This window comes from Lynx canadensis, chromosome B4 (assembly GCF_007474595.2).
Source record: "Lynx canadensis isolate LIC74 chromosome B4, mLynCan4.pri.v2, whole genome shotgun sequence".
Lineage (NCBI taxonomy): Eukaryota > Metazoa > Chordata > Mammalia > Carnivora > Felidae > Lynx > Lynx canadensis.
In genome coordinates this window covers 74,148,280-74,168,934 of record NC_044309.1, presented here as the reverse complement: position 1 = coordinate 74,168,934, position 20,655 = coordinate 74,148,280, and the positions used below count along the sequence as shown (strand labels likewise).

Sequence of the window (20,655 nt, the reverse complement as noted above, 5' to 3'; positions counted from 1 at the left end):
TCCCTAACATATCCTAGCAAGGGCATGTGACTTAGAACTGGCTTAAGTTCCTGCCTTGGGTGGGAGGTGGCGATGGAGTGAGAAGTAAGCTGGCCGGTGAAGGAGGGACACAGTCCAGCTTCCCTGAGGCAGGTCTCACATGCTGTCTTCCTGGCCCTACCTTGGGGACAGAGAGTCCTGGTGTGTGTAGGAAGGTGCTGGGCACTTGGGGGATAGACAGAGGCAGGGGGAGATACCCTTTTTGCTCAACTCTCTGAGAACTCAGTGATTAGGTCAAAAAAAAAAGGAGGCTCACGAACAAATACATGAATGATGCACATGGTAGAATGAGCAAACAAGGGCCCGATTTCAGTCCAGAAATAACTACGGGAGTCCTGGCGGGGGCATTAAGGGGGGGCATGGTGGGGCTAAAAGAGAGTTGGTGAGGTGGGGGGAGAGGCTGGGAGTCTGAAGTAACCGAGCAATTTTTCTGGAAGCTGGGCACAGAGGAGAGATCTGGAAGGAGAGTCATCTGGTTTGGAGGTGAAAGCTGCGAAGAATGCACCTGAGGTAGAACGTGTGTCTTGCAGAGTCAGCATGGCAGTCATGGGAAAAAAAGGTGTCCGGCTAGGGGGATGGTCCTTGAAGGTCACGAACATCTGTCTCAATTCAACAAATAACTCATAGGGAGCTTGAATTCCGAGCAAGGCACTTAGCAAGACACTAAAAGAAATGCACTCATGACTAAAGGCAGTAGCTGGGCTCAGGAATGTCCACTCTTGAACATTCTTGGGAAGGAAGAGAGTTGAGACACGTGGATGAAGGTCAGTGTACAGAGCAAGACTGTTGGTGGTGTGGGGGTGGGGTCCTTTAAAAGAGGAGAAGAATTCCTCTGGCTACGTGAATCCGGGAAAGCCTTCTAGAGATGGTGGTATAGACCTTGAGGATGGGAAAGATTTCAACAGGAGCAGCAAGGGACTGGGAGAGCATCACTTTTAGAGGAAACATGATGGGCCAAAGTAAGGGAGTAGGAAGGCACGAGGGCATGATGGGGAGCAGGCAGCAGCCCAGTTTAGCTGAAATAATAAGAGAAATAACAACTAACATTACTGACTACTAAGCACCAGGAGGCACTGGGCAAAATAGCGAGAAAAAAATGAAGAAAGGGATGGGGCACCTGGGTGGCTCAGTCGCTTAAGCACCTGACCCTTGCTCGATTCCGGCTCAGGTCATTATCTCACGGTCCGTGAGTTCAAGTTAGGCTCTGTGCTGACAGCTAGGGTCCTACTTGGAATTCTCTTTCTCCCTCTTCCTCTGTCCCCTCCACCCCACCTCGCGTGCACACACAGGCGCGTGCTCTCTCTCAAAATAAATAAACGAACTTTTAAAAAGTTCATTTTACTTCTTTACAGAAGTGAAGAGAGGGAGGCAGGGTGAGAGAGACAGAGAGAGACAGAATGTGCACAGTGTGTTGCCATGCTGTAGGAGGGCTTGGATGCCAGGCAAGGAGTACGTGAGGGTAAGTTAACATGACCGAGAGGTTGGATCTGCTGCCGAGTGAGCCGTGAGACAAGGAAAGCAACCGAAGCAGGAAGGCAGCTGCTAAAAACTCAGGTAGCAACAAGTGCTGAGGCTGGGGCTGGGCTCACGCAAACAGGGGTCTGTGGTCAGAAGTTGGACCGGGCCATGGCCAGGCCCTCCTAGGCCACTGTGGACTCTGCTTCCTATGTGGCATGGTGCCGCCTCTTCTACAGACGTTTCTCCTTCTGTAGAGTCATGAGACTCTTGGGGTTCCTCGGATAGAGGGAGGTAGGATGGGTAGGAAGTCAGAGGGAAGCTGCATCCTGCCTTCCAGAGGTGAAGCCTCACACTACAGGAGAGTCTAGTGTTGTGGGTGGTGGACCTCTCCCTGTCCCAGAGCCATTGGCTCGGTCTCCCACCCAGCAGATTGCCAGAGGCCACAGGCAGATAGGCTAGGCCAGGAAGCACAATGGAGAGGTCCTCAGCCCCTGACCCCTGAGTCTGACCTTCTGGTCCTGTTAAGAGTTGAGGGGGGGGGAAGGGGGGGCGCAGAGACTTGCTGCGCAAAGCTGGCCCCGAGCTGAGTTTATTAGCTGAGGGAGGGCTGGAGGCGGCTGCATTCCGACTCACAGACTGGAACATTTCTGTGATCCGCTGTAATGCACTGGGAGACACTGGGCACATTGCTGAAGTTTGACTCATAGGGACCGGGAGGGGGAAAGAAGGGGGAGGGTTGTGGGGGGAGGAATGGAGGAGGAAGAGGAAGAGGAGAGGAGGGAAGGAAATCCCTTGAGAAATTTCTTTAAAAAAAGAAAACTTTCAAAATCAGCACCACCCCAACCCCTTTTTCTTTTAATAGGAACAGGCTGGACCCTTCTGTTCCCCTCAGCAGCGTGGGGGGGGGGGGCGCGAGGGGGAGGGCTGGGCAGTGATTCAAATCAGATCCTGGAACTTTCCTCAGGCAAGTCGTGTTGGGGAGGGGTATGGGGGACGGGGGGGGGTGTCCGTCTGGGATTCCTTGCCGGGACTTGGGAGTCCACGAGCGTCCCACTGTCTCTGTGTGCGGCTGTTTGCTGGTGGGCGTACGTGCACGCACTTGCGAGCGCAGGGGTCCCTCCAGAAGTGTGTCTGTGCGAATGATTCTGCCCTGTGTAAACAGGGCTGTGCGCTCGTGTACGCTGTATGCAAGGCTGCGTGCGCTCAGGTATCTGGGTTTCCGGGAAATTGTGCGCGGCGGGGCGCGCCGAGCTGGGGCTGGGCGTGCAGCGCGGCGGCGCGCGCGGGGTCGGGGACGCGTCCCGCGTCCGGGTTCGGCGCTCCCGGGCCGGCGGTGTGGTCGCCGCCGCCCGTGCGCCGCGCCGGGCAGTGTCTGCCGGGGTGGTGTGTCCCCGGGCCGCGAGCGCTGCCCCTCCCTCCCCTCCCCTTGGCCCGCTCTCAGACTCAGATAAAGCATTTCCTTCCATTGTCATCATACCGGCCGGCCGGGCTGCCCAGGGCCCTCCCCTCCCGGCCCCCCCCTTCCTCTCGCCGTCTCTCAGTCGCTCTGCAGCCGCCGGCGATGGGGGGATGTGAGGCGGCGACCCCAGCCCCCCGACCCGCCATGAGCCCCCGACTCTGAGGGCCCCGGCCCCTGGATGCACAGCCCCGGCGCTGGTGAGTACTGGGCTGCCGCCCCCCCGCCCCGCCCGCCCCGCCCTGCGCGCGGCACCCAGCGCGCCCCCGCCCGGGCTCGGGCTCGGCTCGGCTCCGCGCGGCCCGCGGGCCCGGCCTGGAGTGCGCCCCCCCGACCGCGCCCGCCCCGCCCGGCTCCGCGGGGCTCTGGCAGGCCCCCGGCCGGGGCCGGTTCCGGGCCCTGAGGCTCGGGCCTCCCGCGGGGCGCCCACATCCGCCCGCCCCGGGGCAGCGACAGGCCCGAGGGAGGGAGTTGGAGGCCCAGGGCCGCTGGCGCGCAGGCCCGGCGTCCCATCACCCCCAAGCCCGGGAGGACCGACCGGTGGACCGGGAGGGAGGGACGGCCGCCGCGGCCCGGGAGGGGGCGGTGCTCCGGGGCGGAAGGTTGGAAGCGGGAGGGCAAAGGGCAGGACCCGCTGAGTTGGGCCGGACTAGGGGCGCTGGACATCAGCGCCCCCATTCCGCGGGTCCGGGGAGGGCCGTACTCCGACCCCTCCGCGGCGGATTAGGGGGGGGGGAGTGATCCCCGGGAGGGAGGGTCCGAGACTGTGAGGTTTCGCTGAGCACCGCCCCCCACCCTTGCTCACCCATCAGGGCGAAGAGACACCTGTGCCCAAGTGAGCTGCTGAGGTGCGGGCAGCGGTGCGGGAAGGTGGGGACCGCAGACTGTGTACTGAGGGGTGGGGAACAGGATGTGCGCCCCCCCCCCCCCCCCCCCCCCCCCGGGCCTGGGGTCTGTTGGTGCTAGGGAGTGTGAGCAGGGGGCAAATCTGGCAGCTGGGCAGGGCTCTGACTCCCAGAATTTCTAGGCCCGTGGCTAGGAGAGAGCCCTCTGGAGCCTACAGGCCACCCAGTTCCCCCAGCCCCATTTCCTTCTCTCTGGCTGCCCGTTTGGATCTGACCTCCCCAGCCACTGCTGCCCCTCCCACCAACTCCCCGGCCATTCCCTCATCTCTGCTGGCTGTCCTGCGTACATGGAGGCCTCCCGCTGCATCTGGACACTGGCTGTCTTGCTGCTGCCCATCCCATCCCACACCCACATTCGACATCTGCTTGAGGCCCAGCTCCGCCTGCAGTTTTTAGGTTGAGAATGAGGCATTGGCCCTCAGTGGCCCTGCTGGGGACTCGACATCTGGACTCATCAGCCTGTTCCCAGAACTTGCACCAGGACCCACGGGGACCTTCCTCAAGACCATTGCCCAGCCACTGGGCTGAAAGAAAGGGGACTGTGACTCAGTTCCCCTCCCCACTAATGGGGTACTTTGGCAGGCCATGTGTCCCCACTAAGGACCCCATAGGCCAGGTCCCTAAAGTGCTTTGGCCGCCACACACTCTTCTCTCCTTGCACCGACCCCCTTGTACTTGCTGAGCCCCTTCTCTGGCTTCTGCAAGCCACTCCTAGCTCCTCATTGCTTATCATCTCATCCTCCTTACTGTCTGCTCTGTTCTCTCCACCCACCTCAGTAAATAAGTAATTTTCTTCTTCTCTGGAGTCACTTCTGAGGGAAACTGAGGCACGAAGCAGTCCTGCTGTGTTGTACCCAGTGAACCTGGACTGAAACCAGGTCTGGACCCGCTGCGGCTCCTCCCTTGCCTTTAGTCCTCTGATGTTCCTCACGGCCCCGGGAGAGACAGGCTCAGTGTGGCCTCTTGGTGTTACATCTAGAATGGCCTTGGGGCAGTGTTCTTCTGAGGCCTCTGTGTTCTTAGCTTCAGTCTCTGGGCCCGTGTCTCTCTGGCCACTTGGTCTTCGGCTGGATCCCGATCTGGCAAGATTGCATTCAGGTCTTGCATTGACCCTCCCAAGACTCTAAACTGATTGCTCTGCTTTTGACACTGAAGCTTAGTTTCCCCGTTAGTAAAATTGAAGACAAAATCTCAGGTGCGCTTCCCAGAGCACAGAGCAGAGAGGGCTGACCCTAAGGAAGTGGATTGGCATCCAGTGCGAGGGCCATTATGCCACCCCCAACTTTCTTCAGGCAGCCGGGTGGACCCCAGCTTTCATCCCTGGTGGCTTCTGGGAGTGAGAGTTGGACTTGGCCTTTCTCAATCCCTCCCCCATCCTCACTGAAAACCCTTGGGAATGAGAAACCTCCTGTGTGATGGGGTGGGGAGTGGGGACCCTCGTATAGCTGTAGGCACGCTTGTCAGGGACCAGGAAGGCAGAAGCTGGTTAACCCCCAACCTCCTCTTGTCTTCTTCCTCCTGGCCTCTCATTAAGAGCTGGGTAATTCTGAAGTTGGCAGGGGCCCGGGGGAAGATCAGCGAAGGCGAGGCCCAGGGTCACCCAGCCAGGGAATGGTAGGCTGAGTGGGGCTGGAACTAGACCTTACCTAACTCTGCTGGTGCCCATTCTCCTGGCCTTCCCCACCCCTGGCCTGGCTTAGGTCCTGCCCCATGCCCACCTCTCACACGTTGGCCCTGGCGTGTTCTTAGTCATACTTGAGACTGGGGCCTATATTGACATATGAGCTATTGCTAGAAGCACGGCCAGAGTAAGGCCTGAGAGCTGGGAGGAGGGCATCTGTCCAGGACTGTGCATTTGTGTATGTTGGATTTGTTCACTAGATGGGGCACTTCCTCTGGGGCAGGAAGCTTTGATTTCCTGTGGTGGGGGCGTTGGTAGGATTAGGAGTAGGGGGCTCAGCTCTGGGCCATCCCTGGTGTTGTTTAGAACCACAGAGGGGCAGACTTTCTGTATAAGCTGCTTCCCCTAACCCAGGGGAGGCAGGAAGGAGAGCATTGGTGAGGAGGCCCAAGCTGAGGCCAGAGAAGGAGGCCATGAGGCAATGAGATGGTGTGTGTGTGTGGTTGTGTGTGGGGGGGTGATAGTGGTGGGCAACACAGCAGGAAGCCTGGTCAGCAGGTGACCTGCCGGGTATTGTGTTTCCCTGTGATATTTCCCCCCTGTTCTGTGGTAACCTTCCCGGGGGACCCAGGCCTTCAGACTGCAGGAAGGTGCCCCCAGACAGCCCTTTCCTTAGAAGCCTAAGTGTTAGGAGGAGTCCCCAGATCGGGCCACCTCCCTAGCCCTTTTGGCTTCCAAGAACTGGGACCTGGGAATCTAGGTGAGTAGGCTGAGTGAGCACCGATAGGGTGGTAGCTGGGTATAGGTCCTTTGCATCTCTTGCAGGGGGAGGGCAGGGACGAGGAGGGGCCTGCTGGACTTGGGGGAGGGCTCAGAACCTCCCCTCATTCCATCTCTCCACTGTCCTCTTCCAGCAGCCCTCCCTCTACAAGGGAAGGTGAACAGCCTGCTGCCTGGAGCAAGGGGTGGGGGTGGGGGCGGCAGAGGCGGGAGGGATGTTTTCATCGGCAGAGCATAGCTCCTTTGGTCCTGGACCGGTTCCCAGAGGGGAAAATAAGTTCAGGATAGTGTCTGTGCAGGCGTGGGTCAACATGTGACGGGTGTGGTGTGCGCACGCCGGGTGTGTGGTGGGGGTCTGTTCGTGTGCCCCTGGGCTGGGTATGTACATATGGTGGTTCCGTGGCAGTTTGGGATCCATGTGGTGGCTCTCTGTTGGGTGTTTTGGGAGTACACACATGTACGTGGTACAGACGTATGTCATCTGTACAGTTGTGCACCTTTGCACAAATCTGTGGCTCTGTGTGGGAATATGGACGTGTTTTGGAGGAACGTATACCGGTGTAAGCGCGGCTTTTAGTAGAAGTCCAGATGTTTGCTGAAAAGCACGATCTCATCCGTGGTCCTCAAATGCAATTCCTGAACCATTTGCTTCAGTCACCAGGGAGGATGTGAAAAAAAGTTCCTGAGGGCCCCATTCTAGACCAGCCCAGAATCTGCAGGGTTGGGGCCTAGGAATCTGGATTTTAGCATGTGCTTCAGGTGATTCTACTGCAAAGCTGTGTTTGAGGACCACTGATCAGGGCTAACCTTCCCATTTTTTTCTTCTGAGGAAGCTGGGACCCGGAAAGGTATGTGGTTTGTCCAAGGACACGGGGCTATGAAGAGGAAGATCTAGGACAAAACTCAAGCCTTTCGAGACCAGTCCAGGACTTATCCCTGCATCCTCTCTGTGCATGTGTGCGCACATCACGCTTGGCATGATGCAGTGGGCCAGATGGGGCTGATGTGGACGCTAACTGGGCTTTGACCCCCCCGCCCCTGCTGCCGCCCCGGGTTCTAGGCTTCCTGACCTTTCTCTTTCTGTTACATCCTGCTTTCTCCTCCCTGACGAAATCCTGGAACTGTTGAGCATCTACCATAAAGGTGATGTTGGCAGCCAGGAGGCCCCATTTACTGAGCCAGTCATTCAGCTATTCATCCATTCATCGGGAGGCTTACTCGCCTTGCTGGGTGCCAGGTACTGGGCACTGAGATGCAGTAAACACATAGGCCTGAGCGTCTGACCTCAGGGAACTTCCACTTTAGTGGAGGAGACAGACAGTAACAAGTAAGCAAGTAAAGAAATGAGTGTATATATCTAGTTATACACTGTGATAAGCCCTAAGAAGGAAATGAACTGGGTGCAGCAATAGACAATAACAAGGTGGGACGTCCTTAGACAGGGTGGCCCGGAGAGGCCTGAGAAGGTGACATATCAATGTCTTCTCTCACCTCCCCAGACTAGAAGAGGGCCCTCAGAGCTTCTGAGCAATGCTGGGGAACTGCCTGGATCCAGGTGGGGGACCTGGACTGAGCGTTGGCTCAGGGCTGAAGCCTGTTTCCCCGGCATAGAGGGCAGCAGGGTCTCTGCTCCCCAAGCAGCCCCCAGAGGTTGGCCGAGGGGGAGAGGAGGAGGGGAAGCTGGACAGGGCCGAGGTCGAGGCTGCTCCGCTGCTCCGAGGAACAGCCTTTTCCCTCCGTGGGGCAGAGGCCAGGGCCCTCTGTAAGTGTTGGGTGTTGGGAAGGCGGCACCGTCTCCCCAGGAGCTCTCAAGCACCACCCCATTCCTGACACCAGCCTGCCTTGCTCCGGCCTCGTCCCCTTCCTCCCCATCTCCCCACCTGGGAACTCCCGTGCCAAGTCCCTCCTCTCTGGGTCTAGCCTGGCTGCCTCGGTAGCCGCCGGGATTTATTTGCCTGGCTTAGGAGTCACTGTGGAGGGAGAAGGTCAAGACTTAGAGAGGACCAGGCCCCGGAAGGGAGGATAGACCAGAGAGAAGCTCTGGGGTGCAGGGATCAGAGAGGACGGGGCAAGAGAGAGGGCTGAGGCTGGACAATCAGGGTGCAGACAGGAGAGAAGGCGTGAACGAGTCCTTTGGCCAGGTGCCCCAGAGCCTCTCCTGGGCCCTTGGCATCTGCTCCCTAAGCTGGATGAGACTCTCAGCCCAGGGGGCAGACACCAGCTAGTCCCCCTGCAGGTCCTACCCCACCCCCCTCTCAGGAGGCTAACTTTCACATCCAGGAGCCTCAGACCCTCTCACCTCCACGCTGTTCTGTGGGGGAAGAGAGAAAGTGGGGGTGTTCCCTGGTGGACCTAGGAGCTGAGGCTGCAGGGAGGTACAGCCCTTTCCTTAGACACCTAGTGTTAGAGGAGCCCCTAAGTAAGAGCAGAGCCCCTTCCCGCCCCTTCCCCCGCTGCCTTCCGTTGGCATTCTACTCTGGGCCTCCTTCAGGCTGCTCAGTGCACCGACCCCGTGGACTCCTTGAGCCTCCCAGGCCTTCCCTCTCAGGCTTAACCCAGGCCCCTCCATAACCCCCACAGCAGGATGGGGAGGGGACTTTTAGTAAGGAGGGCCCAGGGTGAGGCGCGCCTTTCCCACCCTGCCACCTCCCCACTTCCTTCTCCTCCCCCCCTCCCCGCCCCAGCCTGCAGGGATTAGAAACCCTGGTGGTCAGAGATGTTGGGCCTTCAGGAAGAGCCTCTGCCCTAGGAAGAACCAGGGCTACCCTCTCCCCCCTCAGGAGTACAGCTCAGCTCACTTCAGAGCCCCTTCCCAGGAGCCCAGCTTCTGGCTCCTGCTGTCACTCCCAGCCCAGGAAGTCCCATTCCTGCCGCCCCAGCTCCCAGGAAGGCCGGGAGAGGCGGGGCAGGCTGGGAGCCACAGGTTCGGAAAGAGTCCGGGGTGGGGGAATTCGGCAACTGGGCTGTAACCGTCTTGTTTTGCTTGCCCCACAAACCTGCCGGGCATCCGCTGCACCCGTCGGGGCGTTCAGGTTATAGAACTGCTCTCAGAATGACAGGCTGGTGGCACCCGGTTGGGGCAGGGGGTGGGGGTGGGGTGAAGGGGGGAGCCCCAGGCAGGGGGGGAGCTGGAGGGTTAAAAATAGCAGCAGCCGGGTTTCGGTTAGCAAATGTGGAGGCGGGGAGCTGGAGGCGGGGCAGGAGGCAGGCAGTGTTTGCCCGCCGCACAGGGCTGTGTTTCCCCTGGGTCCCAGGAGTGAGTCACGGTGGAGACGCTGATGAGGTGCTGGCACAGCACCCCCCTCCCCCACCCCCACCGGGCGAGGGGCTGAGTGCAGGCTGCATCTCCATGGTGCGAGGGACGTGCTTCTCTCTTCCAGACCGGCCCGGGCCGTCTGGAGAGCGGGATTGTCTGATCTAGGGCAAGAAGTGTACCATTCTGAGGCCAAAGACCTGGGTTTGATTCCAGATGCTGTGGAACCTTGTGCAAGGCTGTGAAGGCCCCTAAGCCTTCACTTCCTAGTCTTTCAAGTGGGAATTTTCTCAGATGCACATGTAAACACTTGGTGGATTCTAAAGCCCCCCACAGATGTGAATTCTCACCTGGGACCCTCCTGTGCCCATTGCAAAGCCCGGCAGAAGAGCCTTCCAGTAAGGCGCAGAGGGAGCAATGGGATGACCTTGGCAGAGTCCCTATTTTTCCTGCAAACAGCTAAGTGTAACCTTGGGCAGGCACTTGGCTCTCTGTGCCTCAGTTTCTCCATCTCTGTAATGTGAAGGTTAGTAATGGTTTCGACCTCATGGAGTTGTTATGAAGATTAAGATAAATAATGTTAGTGCCATGCCTGGTATGAAGCCAGTGCACACAGAATATTCATCATTATTATTAATGTTATTGTTCATATTTTTGAAGGTCAGGGATAGGGAATGTTAAAGACATGAAGAACAGAAACTGGGCCCAGCCCCAGTTCACAGAAAAAACCAGGCCAAATTCACTCTTCCAGATTCCTCCACCCATAAGGGCCTGGGGTAGCAGGAGTCTGTAGCCAGAAGTCACAGGGTGGACCCCTTCTTCTCTCTTTCACTCCACTGCCCCGAGGCTCCCCCAGTGAGGCAGGATGCCAGAGGACCCAAGGGTCTCGTCGCCAGCTGGCACTGGGAAGGGTCTGGGATGGGACCGCCCCTGATGGCCCTGATGTGGAATACCTTGGCCGCGTCTGCTGGAGTGACCTTTATTTGAGCCCCTCCCTGGCAGCTCTTAAGACGAACATGAGGCAGGGGAGGGATGGGAAGGTCAGTGATGTCAGCAGTGAGTATTCCCAGCACTGTGGCCCTGGAAGAGGCAGGAGGCAATTCTTTCAGGAAATGATCATTATTCAGCCTACAGGCATTCATTAAGTAAGTCCTGACTTGGTGCCCAGCCCTGTGCTGGGCCTTCTGTGTGATTCAGGAGAGGCAGGGGATGCTAAGCTGTAAATAATGCAGAACCTCAGCGATCATAGGGTCCGAGAATACACTGCGTCGAGTCCATGAAAGCTTGCTGTCCTGGTTCTCATGGGAAGCAGAAGTTGAACCTTGACTTTGCTCCCCATTGGCTGTGACATCTGTATACTTGGGTGTGTACCTGTACATATACATTCGGTTTTTTTATTATAGAGGCAGTTCTTGTGCATCGCAGGTGGTCAAACAACACAGACAAGCAACAATTTTTAAAATGAAAAACATCCCCAGTCCCAGCAGTCAGAGACCACTGCCACAATACCTCTTCACACCTCCCTGTTTCCTGATGTGCCTTTATATGTCATATTTTCTATGAAAATGAGATTATGCTGCATACGCCGGTTTTTCAGTCTGTGATCTCCACCTCCCACTACAGTGAATTTTCATCGCACCAAATTCCCAGTTGGCCAGAAATTGTCCTTCAGAGCTGGTCTGTCCAAATCAGTACTCAGGACATGCATCTGCTATGGAGTTCCCTGAAGGCTGTGTAAAGCACCCTGGCTGGATTTGTGATCGGGAAAAACCCCCGGCTGACCAAATCCCAAGGGCAGCCCTGGCCGCAGAAGGGAATCATGTCATTGGGAGAATCATGGCCCGATAGACCTGTGCCATCTTCCCAAAAATCACAGGCAAAACCAGGGGGATTCCCAGGCACCACTGGGATGGAGATCTCTGGGTACTCAACTGTCATTAATATTAACGTGGGATTCCCTATGAGTGCCAGCATTCCATAGCTTAGTCACTATTCATGGGCTCCTATCCGTGATACCCCCAGGCCATGGAGCAGGCCAGGGCTCCACAGTGGCCCCTGCTTTCCCCTGCCCAGGTCCATGGTACCGATGGACTTCTGCCCTGTTCCTAGTCCCCAGGAGTCTGCCCTGAAGGTGGGTGCTCTGTTCCAGCACTGGTGGGTGCCTCCATGTCTGCTCCCTGCCCACCTCCCTGCCTGTATATGAGGCCTGAGGGAGAGAGGGAGAGAGAGAAAAAAAGAGCTTTTCCTCCCAAGGGAATTCACTCCCACGTAGCCACTCCACGTGTGACTTGCTCTGGCTATGCAACCTGCCTTTTATACAGCCCTCGACGACTTCCAGAGCACTTCTTCACATAGCGTTTGACCCTGCATGGCAAGCCCTGGGAGGTTTGCTTGTTTGGTTGTATCCTGCTGGAGGCTGCTTACAGGAAACAATAAATAGTAACGTGTACATTCAAAAAAAAAAAAAAAAACCAGGGAAACACAGATGAAAAAGGAACTGAAGATACGGTTGGGAGTGCCTCCTGGAAACAAAAGGCATGTGAAGGGCACAGGCAGAGATGATTATCTCTGTTTTTTATTTTGTTGCCGTTGATGTTTTCTGGTGGAATACTAGCACGCTGTGGGAACACGCCGCCCCTGGGAGTCACGCCCAGGCCTTCAGATGCTGCGACCCACTGTGTCCTGTGGCCTCTCGGTGGCCACCCCTTACCACCTGGGGACGTGGTGGACCTGTGTGCCAGTGTAATAGTTACAAGCTTAGGCCCTAGAGCCCCAGAAACCCACTTACGCGAGCTGTGTGGCCTCTGCAAGTTTCTTAAAAACGCCACGCCTCAGTTTCTTCCTTTGTGAAAGGAGGTTGCTAAGGGTACCTACCATACAGGGTTTTTGTGAGGACCAAATGAGATAGTACGAGTAAGGTGCTTAGCATGGTGATGAGCACACAGTAGGCATTTGGTACACGGTTGTGGGTCATCACTGGCCTTACTCGTTAATAATTATAATTAGAAAATAAGTAGTGATCTTAATCTTATTAATCTTATAACTTCAACTTCCCCCTGGCAGTCTCTGGAGTGGGCTGAGTGGCCTCCTGGGTGGCATAGGTGGGCGGGAGCCAAGGAAGACGCATCTCCTGGCTCATGTGCAGTTGGGCAGAGGCAGAAGCGGGGGGCAAGCAGGAGTGGGGGACACACGAGGCCGGATCTGGCCAAGGAAGGCCCAGAAACGGCGGGAACAACAAGGAGGGCAAGGGAACGCATATGAGACCACGGAGGGAGAAGGAGCGAGAAGGAGCAGCTCCGAGAGGCAAGCCCCAGGGCGGTGACCGTGCTTCCTGTGGGGCAAGCGCTGGCCCTTGAGAAGACTGTCTGGGGCTGGCTGCTAAGAGGAGCAGCTGGTCTAAGTGGGGCGGCAGGGGCTGGGGGAGGGGGACAGACAAAGGCAGAAACTGACAGAACCTCCACTCCTCTCCCCACATTACAGATGGGGCCCCCATCTTGACTGCTCAGGATGTTTTGCTTACGATAGGAAAGATGGTGGTTAGATACCATGGTGAACCTCGTATCTCAGGGATTGGAGCTGCTGGAGCAGGGGAGTGAGGGTAAGTGGGAACTTGGTCTTTGAGGGCTTTCAGGACCTGAGAAACCGTTTCTAAGGCACTCTGACCAGGGGGCTGAGACTCCCGGGAGCCTGTCAGCTCGGGAATTCCCTAGGTGCTGGGGGCAGGCCTGGCTGTAAGGAGAAGCCTATGGGTGACCGGAAGTGAATGCAGGCCCTCAGAATCCAGCCACTCTGAGCGAATAGCTCCGCCCCCACCTTTGCACCTTTACCCAGGACAGGCAGGGGAGACTGAGTGGTGGTCTGGGAGGCTCCCGGAGGTGGGCAGGGCTCGGAGGGGCCCCTGGTTCTCTTTGCCAGAGGACGGCGAGGCTCCCCAGAGAGTGCCCGTCTCGGGACAGCTGCACACAACTTGGATGGCTCAGCTCCCCCTGCCTCAGCGTCCAGTGGGTCTCCAGCTAGGAGGAGAGGCCACAGGGGGAATAGAGGACCTGGGCGGGGGGTGGGGGCAAGGAGCCAGGAAGGACGCTTTCCACCCCCAGGGAGCTCGAGCTGCCGCTGGCCATGGTTACGGTCTGCTTCCTGTTTGATTCATCTCAAACAGCAGAAGGGGGGGGGTACCGGCTCCCAGCTCGGGCCACCGCTGCGTGGGGCTGTTTACAACAGCCGCATGTGGGATTCCCAGAAAGAGACTCCAAACCGGACATCCTGCGGCTGCAAAATACCCAGGTGTCAAGAGCTAAAAATAGCTGCCCCAGGTGCCCCAGGCGAGGGAAAGGGGCACGCTCACCGCGGGGTGGAGGGCCGGCCTGTGGCCTCACATGCAGCCTCCTGCGTGGCCCACAGCTGCCGAGCCACAGGGCCCTCGATCCCCTCGCCGGGGGGCTGACAGGGGGCCTCTGTCTGGCAGGCCTCGGCCCAGGCCACTCACCTGTGAGCCCGCCCGCCCCCCCCCCCCCCAGCCCCTCTGCCTGCCCAGCAGAGCTTGCTCTGGGACGCTCATGAGAGCCTCAGAGGGAGTTGGGAGCTCCTAGAGAAAGGGTGTAGCTGGCAGTGGAGAGCATGGGAAGATGAAGCCGATGCTCTTCTAAGACCCCAGTCTGTCACCCCTCCTTGTTCCCACATGCAGTCCGAAATCAGTGCTTGGAATCTTTGAAGTCAGCGGTTGCCGTCTATAAGTGGTTCTTCAGGATTGTCTTCACGGGGGCCCCAGAGAGGAAACAGGCTGCTTTTGCTCCCTAACCTCCCACAGGACTGGGGTGTGCCGAGGGTACTGGTCTCTGTGGCGCTGTGTGATTCTTCTGTCTTTCCCTGGGCCCAGTAAATCCCGCATTTGCTCCCTACCTGCCGGCCTGCGGCCTGCGGCAGCGGAAGTGTTTGGGGAGAGCCCTGGAGGGTATTGGGTTGACAACACGGATTCTGGAGCCCAATTGCCTGGCTCAAGTCCCAGTGGCGCCACTTCCATGTGATGTGACTTCAGATGAGTTCTTTAATATTGCTGGGCCTCAGTCTACTGCCCCGTGTAATGGGGATAAAAACAGTAACCACCTCATACCTTTTGTTTTGTCTTGTCGTGAGCCTAGATGAATTAGCAATGTAAGGCTTAGAACACTGTCACATGGTGAAGCGTGTGTTTACAAAAGTTCAGATGGAAGAGAAAAGGAGGGGAGTGTGGTCGGGGGGGAGGCAGGGTGTAGGAGATGGGGCAAGGAATGCAACAGGGAGAAAATGGACTGTGGTAGAACTAAGAGCAGAGGGTGCCACTGGGACCAGATGCTGAAATGCTTATGCTGGGAGGGAGGCAGCAGGCAAGTTCAGGGACAAATGGTATCAATCATGACCCCTAACCACAATGCTAGGTGCTTCACACACAGTGTTGCTAATCTCAGATGGCCACTTCCAAGTAGATGTGGTATTCTTTTTTTTTTTTTAATGTTTATTTATTTTTGAGAGAGAGAGAGAGCAAACAGGGGAGGGGCAGAAAGAGAGGGACAGAGGATCTGAAGCAGGCTCCATGCAGACAGCAGAGCCTGATATGGGACTTAGGACTCTGAGCTCTCGAACTGCAAGATCATGACCTGCCCTGAAGGACGCTTAATGGACTGAGCCACCCAGGTGCCCCCCCCGCCAAGTAGATATTCTTATTACCGTTACCGATGGGGCGGCCAAGGCTTGACAGCTTACCTTGTGTCCCTGGCTCTCCCTGCACGTCACTGAGGGACCAGACTTTGAACCCACGTCCATCTGACCTCAAAGCCAATGTCCTCTGTGCTGTGGACCCTCACGTTCCTCACTTTATGTGGCAGGAGTTTCTAGCCAGCGTGCAGCCCCCTGGGTTCTGGATAAATCTGAGCAGTAAGCAGCTTCATGCCAAGATAATGAGCAATAGAATTAATAATGAACAAAAGAATTTCTGGAAGGTGGGGGAGAGAGAAACTGTTCAAAAGGGTTGACTTTAAGGGAGTTCTGGGGAGTTGGATAGACTGAGAATGTTCTTGTCTTTTACCTTTGGAGACTCTGAACATTTTTAGTATCGGCAAGTAGTCTACTTTTAAATTTTTAAAAAACTGTGGGCTGCATTTTAAACTCCTTGAAAGTGAGAACCAGGTTTCATTCATGTTTCCATCTCTTCAACCCCTGGAGCAGTGACTCACATGAAAGTACTTCATGCCTGCATTTGGGATTGACTTCTTGAGTTTCCCCTGCCCTGGTCTGGCCTGGCTGTACCGCTCACCTTCTGGGTGACAGTGACCTAGCCCCTTCCCCTCTCTCTTTCCAACTCTGTGAAGTGAGAGGGTTGGCCTGAATAATCTCCGAAGCCCCATCGGCTCCTAATGTCCTCAGGTTCTGTGACCTGAATGCCTCCGAGAGGCGCTTCTCCTTCGTGTTCAGCCCTCACTCTGTGTCAGAAGGGCCTGGCAACCATGATGTTCTTTCTCATGTTTATTTATTCTTGGGTCTTCCTGAAGCCGTTTCCACCCCCAGCTTTCATCTTCTCTGCCAGCCCCCATGCAGAGTCTAGCTTTGTCCAGCTTGTGTCAGGGAAACAGAACCAGAACAGTAATGTGGGGTGTGGAGGGAGCCAGCCCTGAACCCAGGACCTGGCCTCCTGCCGCTTCCTGCTTTCCTCTTGCCTCCTGGGGCCCAGGCCTTCCTGCGACTCCTATTCAGCTAGTCGGGAGATCTGGAAGGTGGGGACGGCCTCACAAGAGACATCAGAGGCGTTGGCAGAGGGCTTCTGGGTGGCAGTGCTCGGGAAGCCCTCTTCCTGACAAAGGGCCTAAAACACCTGGGAGAGCAGGTAAGCAGGCAGGGCTCAGGTTTCCAGTCACCTTGTGCATGCCCTGGGGCACGGTCACATCTGTGGGGCAGGTGAGGCCCAGGCCAACCAGATAGGAGTGGGAGACCAGCTGGCACAGGTGCTCAGGGGACAGAAGAATGGCCCTGTGTCTGCTCTGGGGGCTGCAGAGCACCAGGACAGACCAGGATTTGGGACCCTTTTGGTCAGGTGATCTGGTTTGGGAAGGTAGGCTCGGGTGCTCATTGCCAAGTAACCTGCCTCTTCAGTCTGATGGCAGCTGCTTCCAAAGAAGGGAGAAATGGGGTGGGGAGGGCAGCCAGGATTCCAAAAATCAGAGCTTTCCACCCTGACTGGGAGCTGTGTGGAACAGGGTCCAGGCCTAGGCAGTGTTCTCAGTCCCTCGGGTCCATTCAGTCCTGATTTTATTTGTCTGGCCCCAGATTGGTGGTAACAGCACCCTGAGAGGGGACAAGGAGAAAAAAGCATCCCCCAATCATTGCCAAGTCTGGGCCGTATGAGGTACACCTTTTGGGTTTTTAATTCAGCCGTTTGCTGGGTGCTCTTAGATGCCATTCCTCTCTCTGGGACACGGGAGAGCTGCTCCACAGGTCTTATCTCTGTTGCTTTGGGCTCTTCTGCACTCATCGGCCGTCAGCACAGAACCAGGGAGTTGGGGGAGAAGCGGAACTTTTTCCAGGAATTGCTTTTGGAAGCAGCCGCTGTTGGCAACACACGCACACACATGCGTGCATGCTCCCAGCTTTTCTGAACAGAGTTTATATCATAGATCATCATCACAAAACATCCCTTTTGGGCCCGGTAACAAACACTACAGAGTTCAGGCCCATTAGTTTTTCTCCTATCCAGAGAGTGCATGGTGTCCCGAATCCACGGTTACCAGGGGAGCAAGGCTTGGCCCTGCTCCCAAGCGTGATTGCCACTGACCAGCCCTCAGGCAGGGACTGAGAGGAGGTAGGAGAGAATTCCCACTGGGAAGGGCTGGAGGCACAGGACTCTAAGCCAGGCACAGCCTGTGGGAACACACCCAGGAGCCCAGTTTAGAAACCTCTCTTGGGGAATCAGGTCCTGCAGAAGAAAAGAAGAGGTCCTAAGAGAGCCTAGGGTGGGGGTTACCATGTTCTGGGGATGGGCTGCTTCCTCCCACACCAGTGTTCCTTGGGGCTCACAAACCTTGAGAAATACCCATGCCACGTCCTAGGCAGGGGGCCGGGGAAGCCATTGCTGTTGAGTCACTCATTCCTACCAGAGCCTGTCATGCGCCCAGCAAGGTGTTAGGTGCAGACTGGCGTGGCTTCCAAATGGCAGCGTGGAGACCGTGATTTGTAGACTCAGTTGAGGTAGTGGACACAGAGTGGGTGCTCTGGGAAGGGAGCAGGAGGGAGGTCAGGGTGAATTTTGTGAGGAGGCCCATCGACTTGTGCTATGCAGACTTTGGGTAGGTGGACTGGCCATTCCCTACCACCTGGAGCATGGGACACTAGGGTTTGAGGGCAGTGATGGGAGGCTCCCTGTGCCTAGAGTTCTCCCTTCCCCCAGCGGTGCCTGCCTACAGGGAGTTCTCCTTTTTTCAGCCTCTGAAGAGGAACTATGACTGCCCCTTAAACACAGACCCAAAGAGCAGCACCCACCAGTTGCTATTCAGAAAATATCCCTTCTGCCCTGCATCTGGCCTGAGGAGGTCTTCTGTGTGTCCGTCAGGTGTGGCCTTCCGGTCTCCTAGACTCCTGTCCCCTCGGCCCTGAGCTGGGATAGCAGAAGGGAAAGGTGTCCGTCTTGGACAGGGGACCTCGGATCTGAACTCTGTCTTTGCCTACCCCAGTGGGCCTCTGGGCTCCTCAGGGCCTCCTGCCACGGAGCTTCATGGGTTCTGAATGGGACAGGGGGGCTCTGGGCTGGGCTTATGAGCCTGGGAGAGGTGACTATTCCCAAAAGAAAAGACTTCTGTTTCAGAAGTCCAAAAAGAAAAAACTGAGAGCTTCTTTTCTCTGGGGGAACAGAGGCTGCAAGACACAGGACAGGGCCTATGCGTTCCAGACGCACCAGTTCACAGCTCCCACCATTTCTGACTTGATCTTCAGGCCATGACCCCGTCCCTCCCCGACTGTGGAAGCCTCCCCATTTCCACCTGCTCCCATCTGCTCCCACCTGGGAGGCCTCTGAGCAGCCCCCAGCTACCCTTCTCTGGGCCAGCTTCTCCCCACCTCCCACCTGCCAGCCTCAGCAGCCGTGCCCTCCCACCTCTGGCCACCTCCCCTTCCAGTCCTCTTTCCCTCAGGGTTGTGGGAGCCTGGGCCCTAGGAGGATGGTGTCTGAGCATATCCAGGAGGGCTGAGGGCACTGTTGGGGGAACTCGGGCCTCCTTGGGCCTGCTGTGGACCGGGCTCCAGCAGGCTGAGATGTTTGAGTCACTGGGTGAGTTGAATGAGGAAGGGAGGGCTGGCGAGTGCTCTCATTCTGCACAGCGAAGTCGAGGAAAGGAATGGGATGGAGTCCTTGCTTTTTGGTTAGTTCCTGGTGCAGGTGCCAGTTTGGGAGTGCCCAAGCTGGAGTGGGACCTCCTGTAGTGGCAGGGAGCCTGCATGGCCTGGTCCGCTCATCCCTTCCCCACCCCTCCCCTGCAGCCCCTTCATGCCCTCTCTCTTCTCTCTACAGATGGGACCCAGGTGAGCCCGGGTGCCCACTGCCCCAGTCCCCCTGGCACAGGTAAGAGTCAGGCCCGAGGGAGCCCGTGGTGGGGAGTGAGGATGGGAGGGGCACAAGAAGGGCGAGGAGCTGAAGGGGAGGGAAGCAGGGTAGCTGGCTGATGGGCCAGCGGGTTGGGAGGTTGGGGTTCTGAGGGTGGGGGTGAAGTTGCCGTAGGGGTGGGGTGAGGAGTGGGATAAGAGAGGCAGCCTCGGACCTAGGCTGGTCCCATTGCTAGGAAGCAAAACAGGAAAAGGAAAGGCACGATGCTCTTCTTGTCCTTGCTGGCTGCAGTGAAACAGGAAGGCAAGTAGGAAGCTACTGTTTATACTCAGACCCCTGCCTCACATGAGGCTCCGGGTGAGGCGCCGCATTCTTGTTTGTTGGCTTCGGTCCTCACACGGGCCCTGCAAAATGGAAAGGTGCCTCCTGCTGCTCAGGCAGGAGGGGAGGGTCCCCTCTCCTTGGCTCTCTCACCTCTCCTTGCCTCTGCCGCTCCCTGTTCACTGTGCCGGGACTTACGCTGCGCTCCCGTCTAGGACACGCCGTGGGGCTGGGGCTGGAGGGGCTGAGGGCTGTCTTCCCCTTAGTCTCAGCCAGTGTCCGCAGAGGGCCTACTGGGTGCCTGACGCCTAATGGTTACAGATGGTGGGGACAAATGGAGTCCGGGGATCCTCTGCGCCTCAGTCCTGGTTGTCTGAAAGATTACAGGCAGGTTGGGGAGAGTGGACGCGCCAATAAAAAGGGAAGTGATAGGAGAATGTAGTATGTGACCGGTGCCACGCAAGGGACAACTGATTGAGTTCATCCCTTCATTCAAGAAACAAATTCACCACCTGTTGTCACTTAGTCCTCCTAGATGTGGAGATATGGAATTTTTTTTAATGTGTATTTAGTTTTGAGAGAGGGAGAGAGAGAGAGGCAGAGTGCAAGTAGGGGAGGAGCAGAGAGAGGGAGGGAGAAACGGAATCCGAAGCAGGCTCCAGGCTCTGAGCTGTCAGCACAGAGCCCGACATAGGGCTCAGACTCACAAACGGCAAGATCGTGACCTGAGCCAAAGTTGGACAGTCAACCGGCAGCCACCCCGGCACCCCTAGACAGGTGATTTCTTTAAAAAAACACAGAAATCGGAAAAAGAAACAGAAACATTGATAAGCCCCATCTCTGTGCCAGGGTAACTTCCTAGGTGTTTTAGGGGGACGGACACAGAGATTTATTCATCGATTCAGCCAGTATTTATTGGGTTCCTGTCCTGTGCTGAGTACCGTTCTAGGTGCTGGGATAGTGAGAAGGAAACAAAACCAAGTTCCTGCCCTTGGAGCTTACCTCAGACGGTACCTGCCCACGCTGTGCTTATAGGGCACAGAACTTCCAATGTGATTGGAGTCCAGAGGAGGGAGGGACACGGGGCACTGGGCTGAGTCCCGGGAAGAGGGAGGATTCCAGCCGGACTTGGAAGAAAGGGTAGGATTTGGAAAAGTAGAATGTGAGGGGTGAGGACAGTATCACCAGGGGGTCGTTGGGAGCAAAAGCTCAGAGGACAAAAGGTACGTGGGCTTGTAGCAGGACAGGAGCTGATGGCTG

General features: G+C 56.9%; 1 protein-coding gene across 5 annotated transcripts in view; it reads left to right on the top strand.

The window, feature by feature from the left end:
- Window positions 1-2,926: 2,926 nt before the first annotated feature.
- Window positions 2,927-20,655, top strand: part of HDAC7 (histone deacetylase 7) — a 36,098-nt gene continuing 18,369 nt past the window's right edge. For 3 of the 5 annotated variants that reach the window (XM_030322444.1, XM_030322447.1, XM_030322443.1), the window contains exons 1-2: window positions 12,993-13,110; window positions 19,042-19,092. In XM_030322444.1, coding sequence (XP_030178304.1) covers window positions 13,059-13,110; window positions 19,042-19,092 — 103 coding nt within the window. In that variant the 5' untranslated portion in view covers window positions 12,993-13,058. Of the gene's footprint in view, window positions 3,154-12,992; window positions 13,111-19,041; window positions 19,093-20,655 lie in introns of those variants that run through there. The other 2 variants (XM_030322445.1, XM_030322446.1) reach the window with 2 other exon arrangements.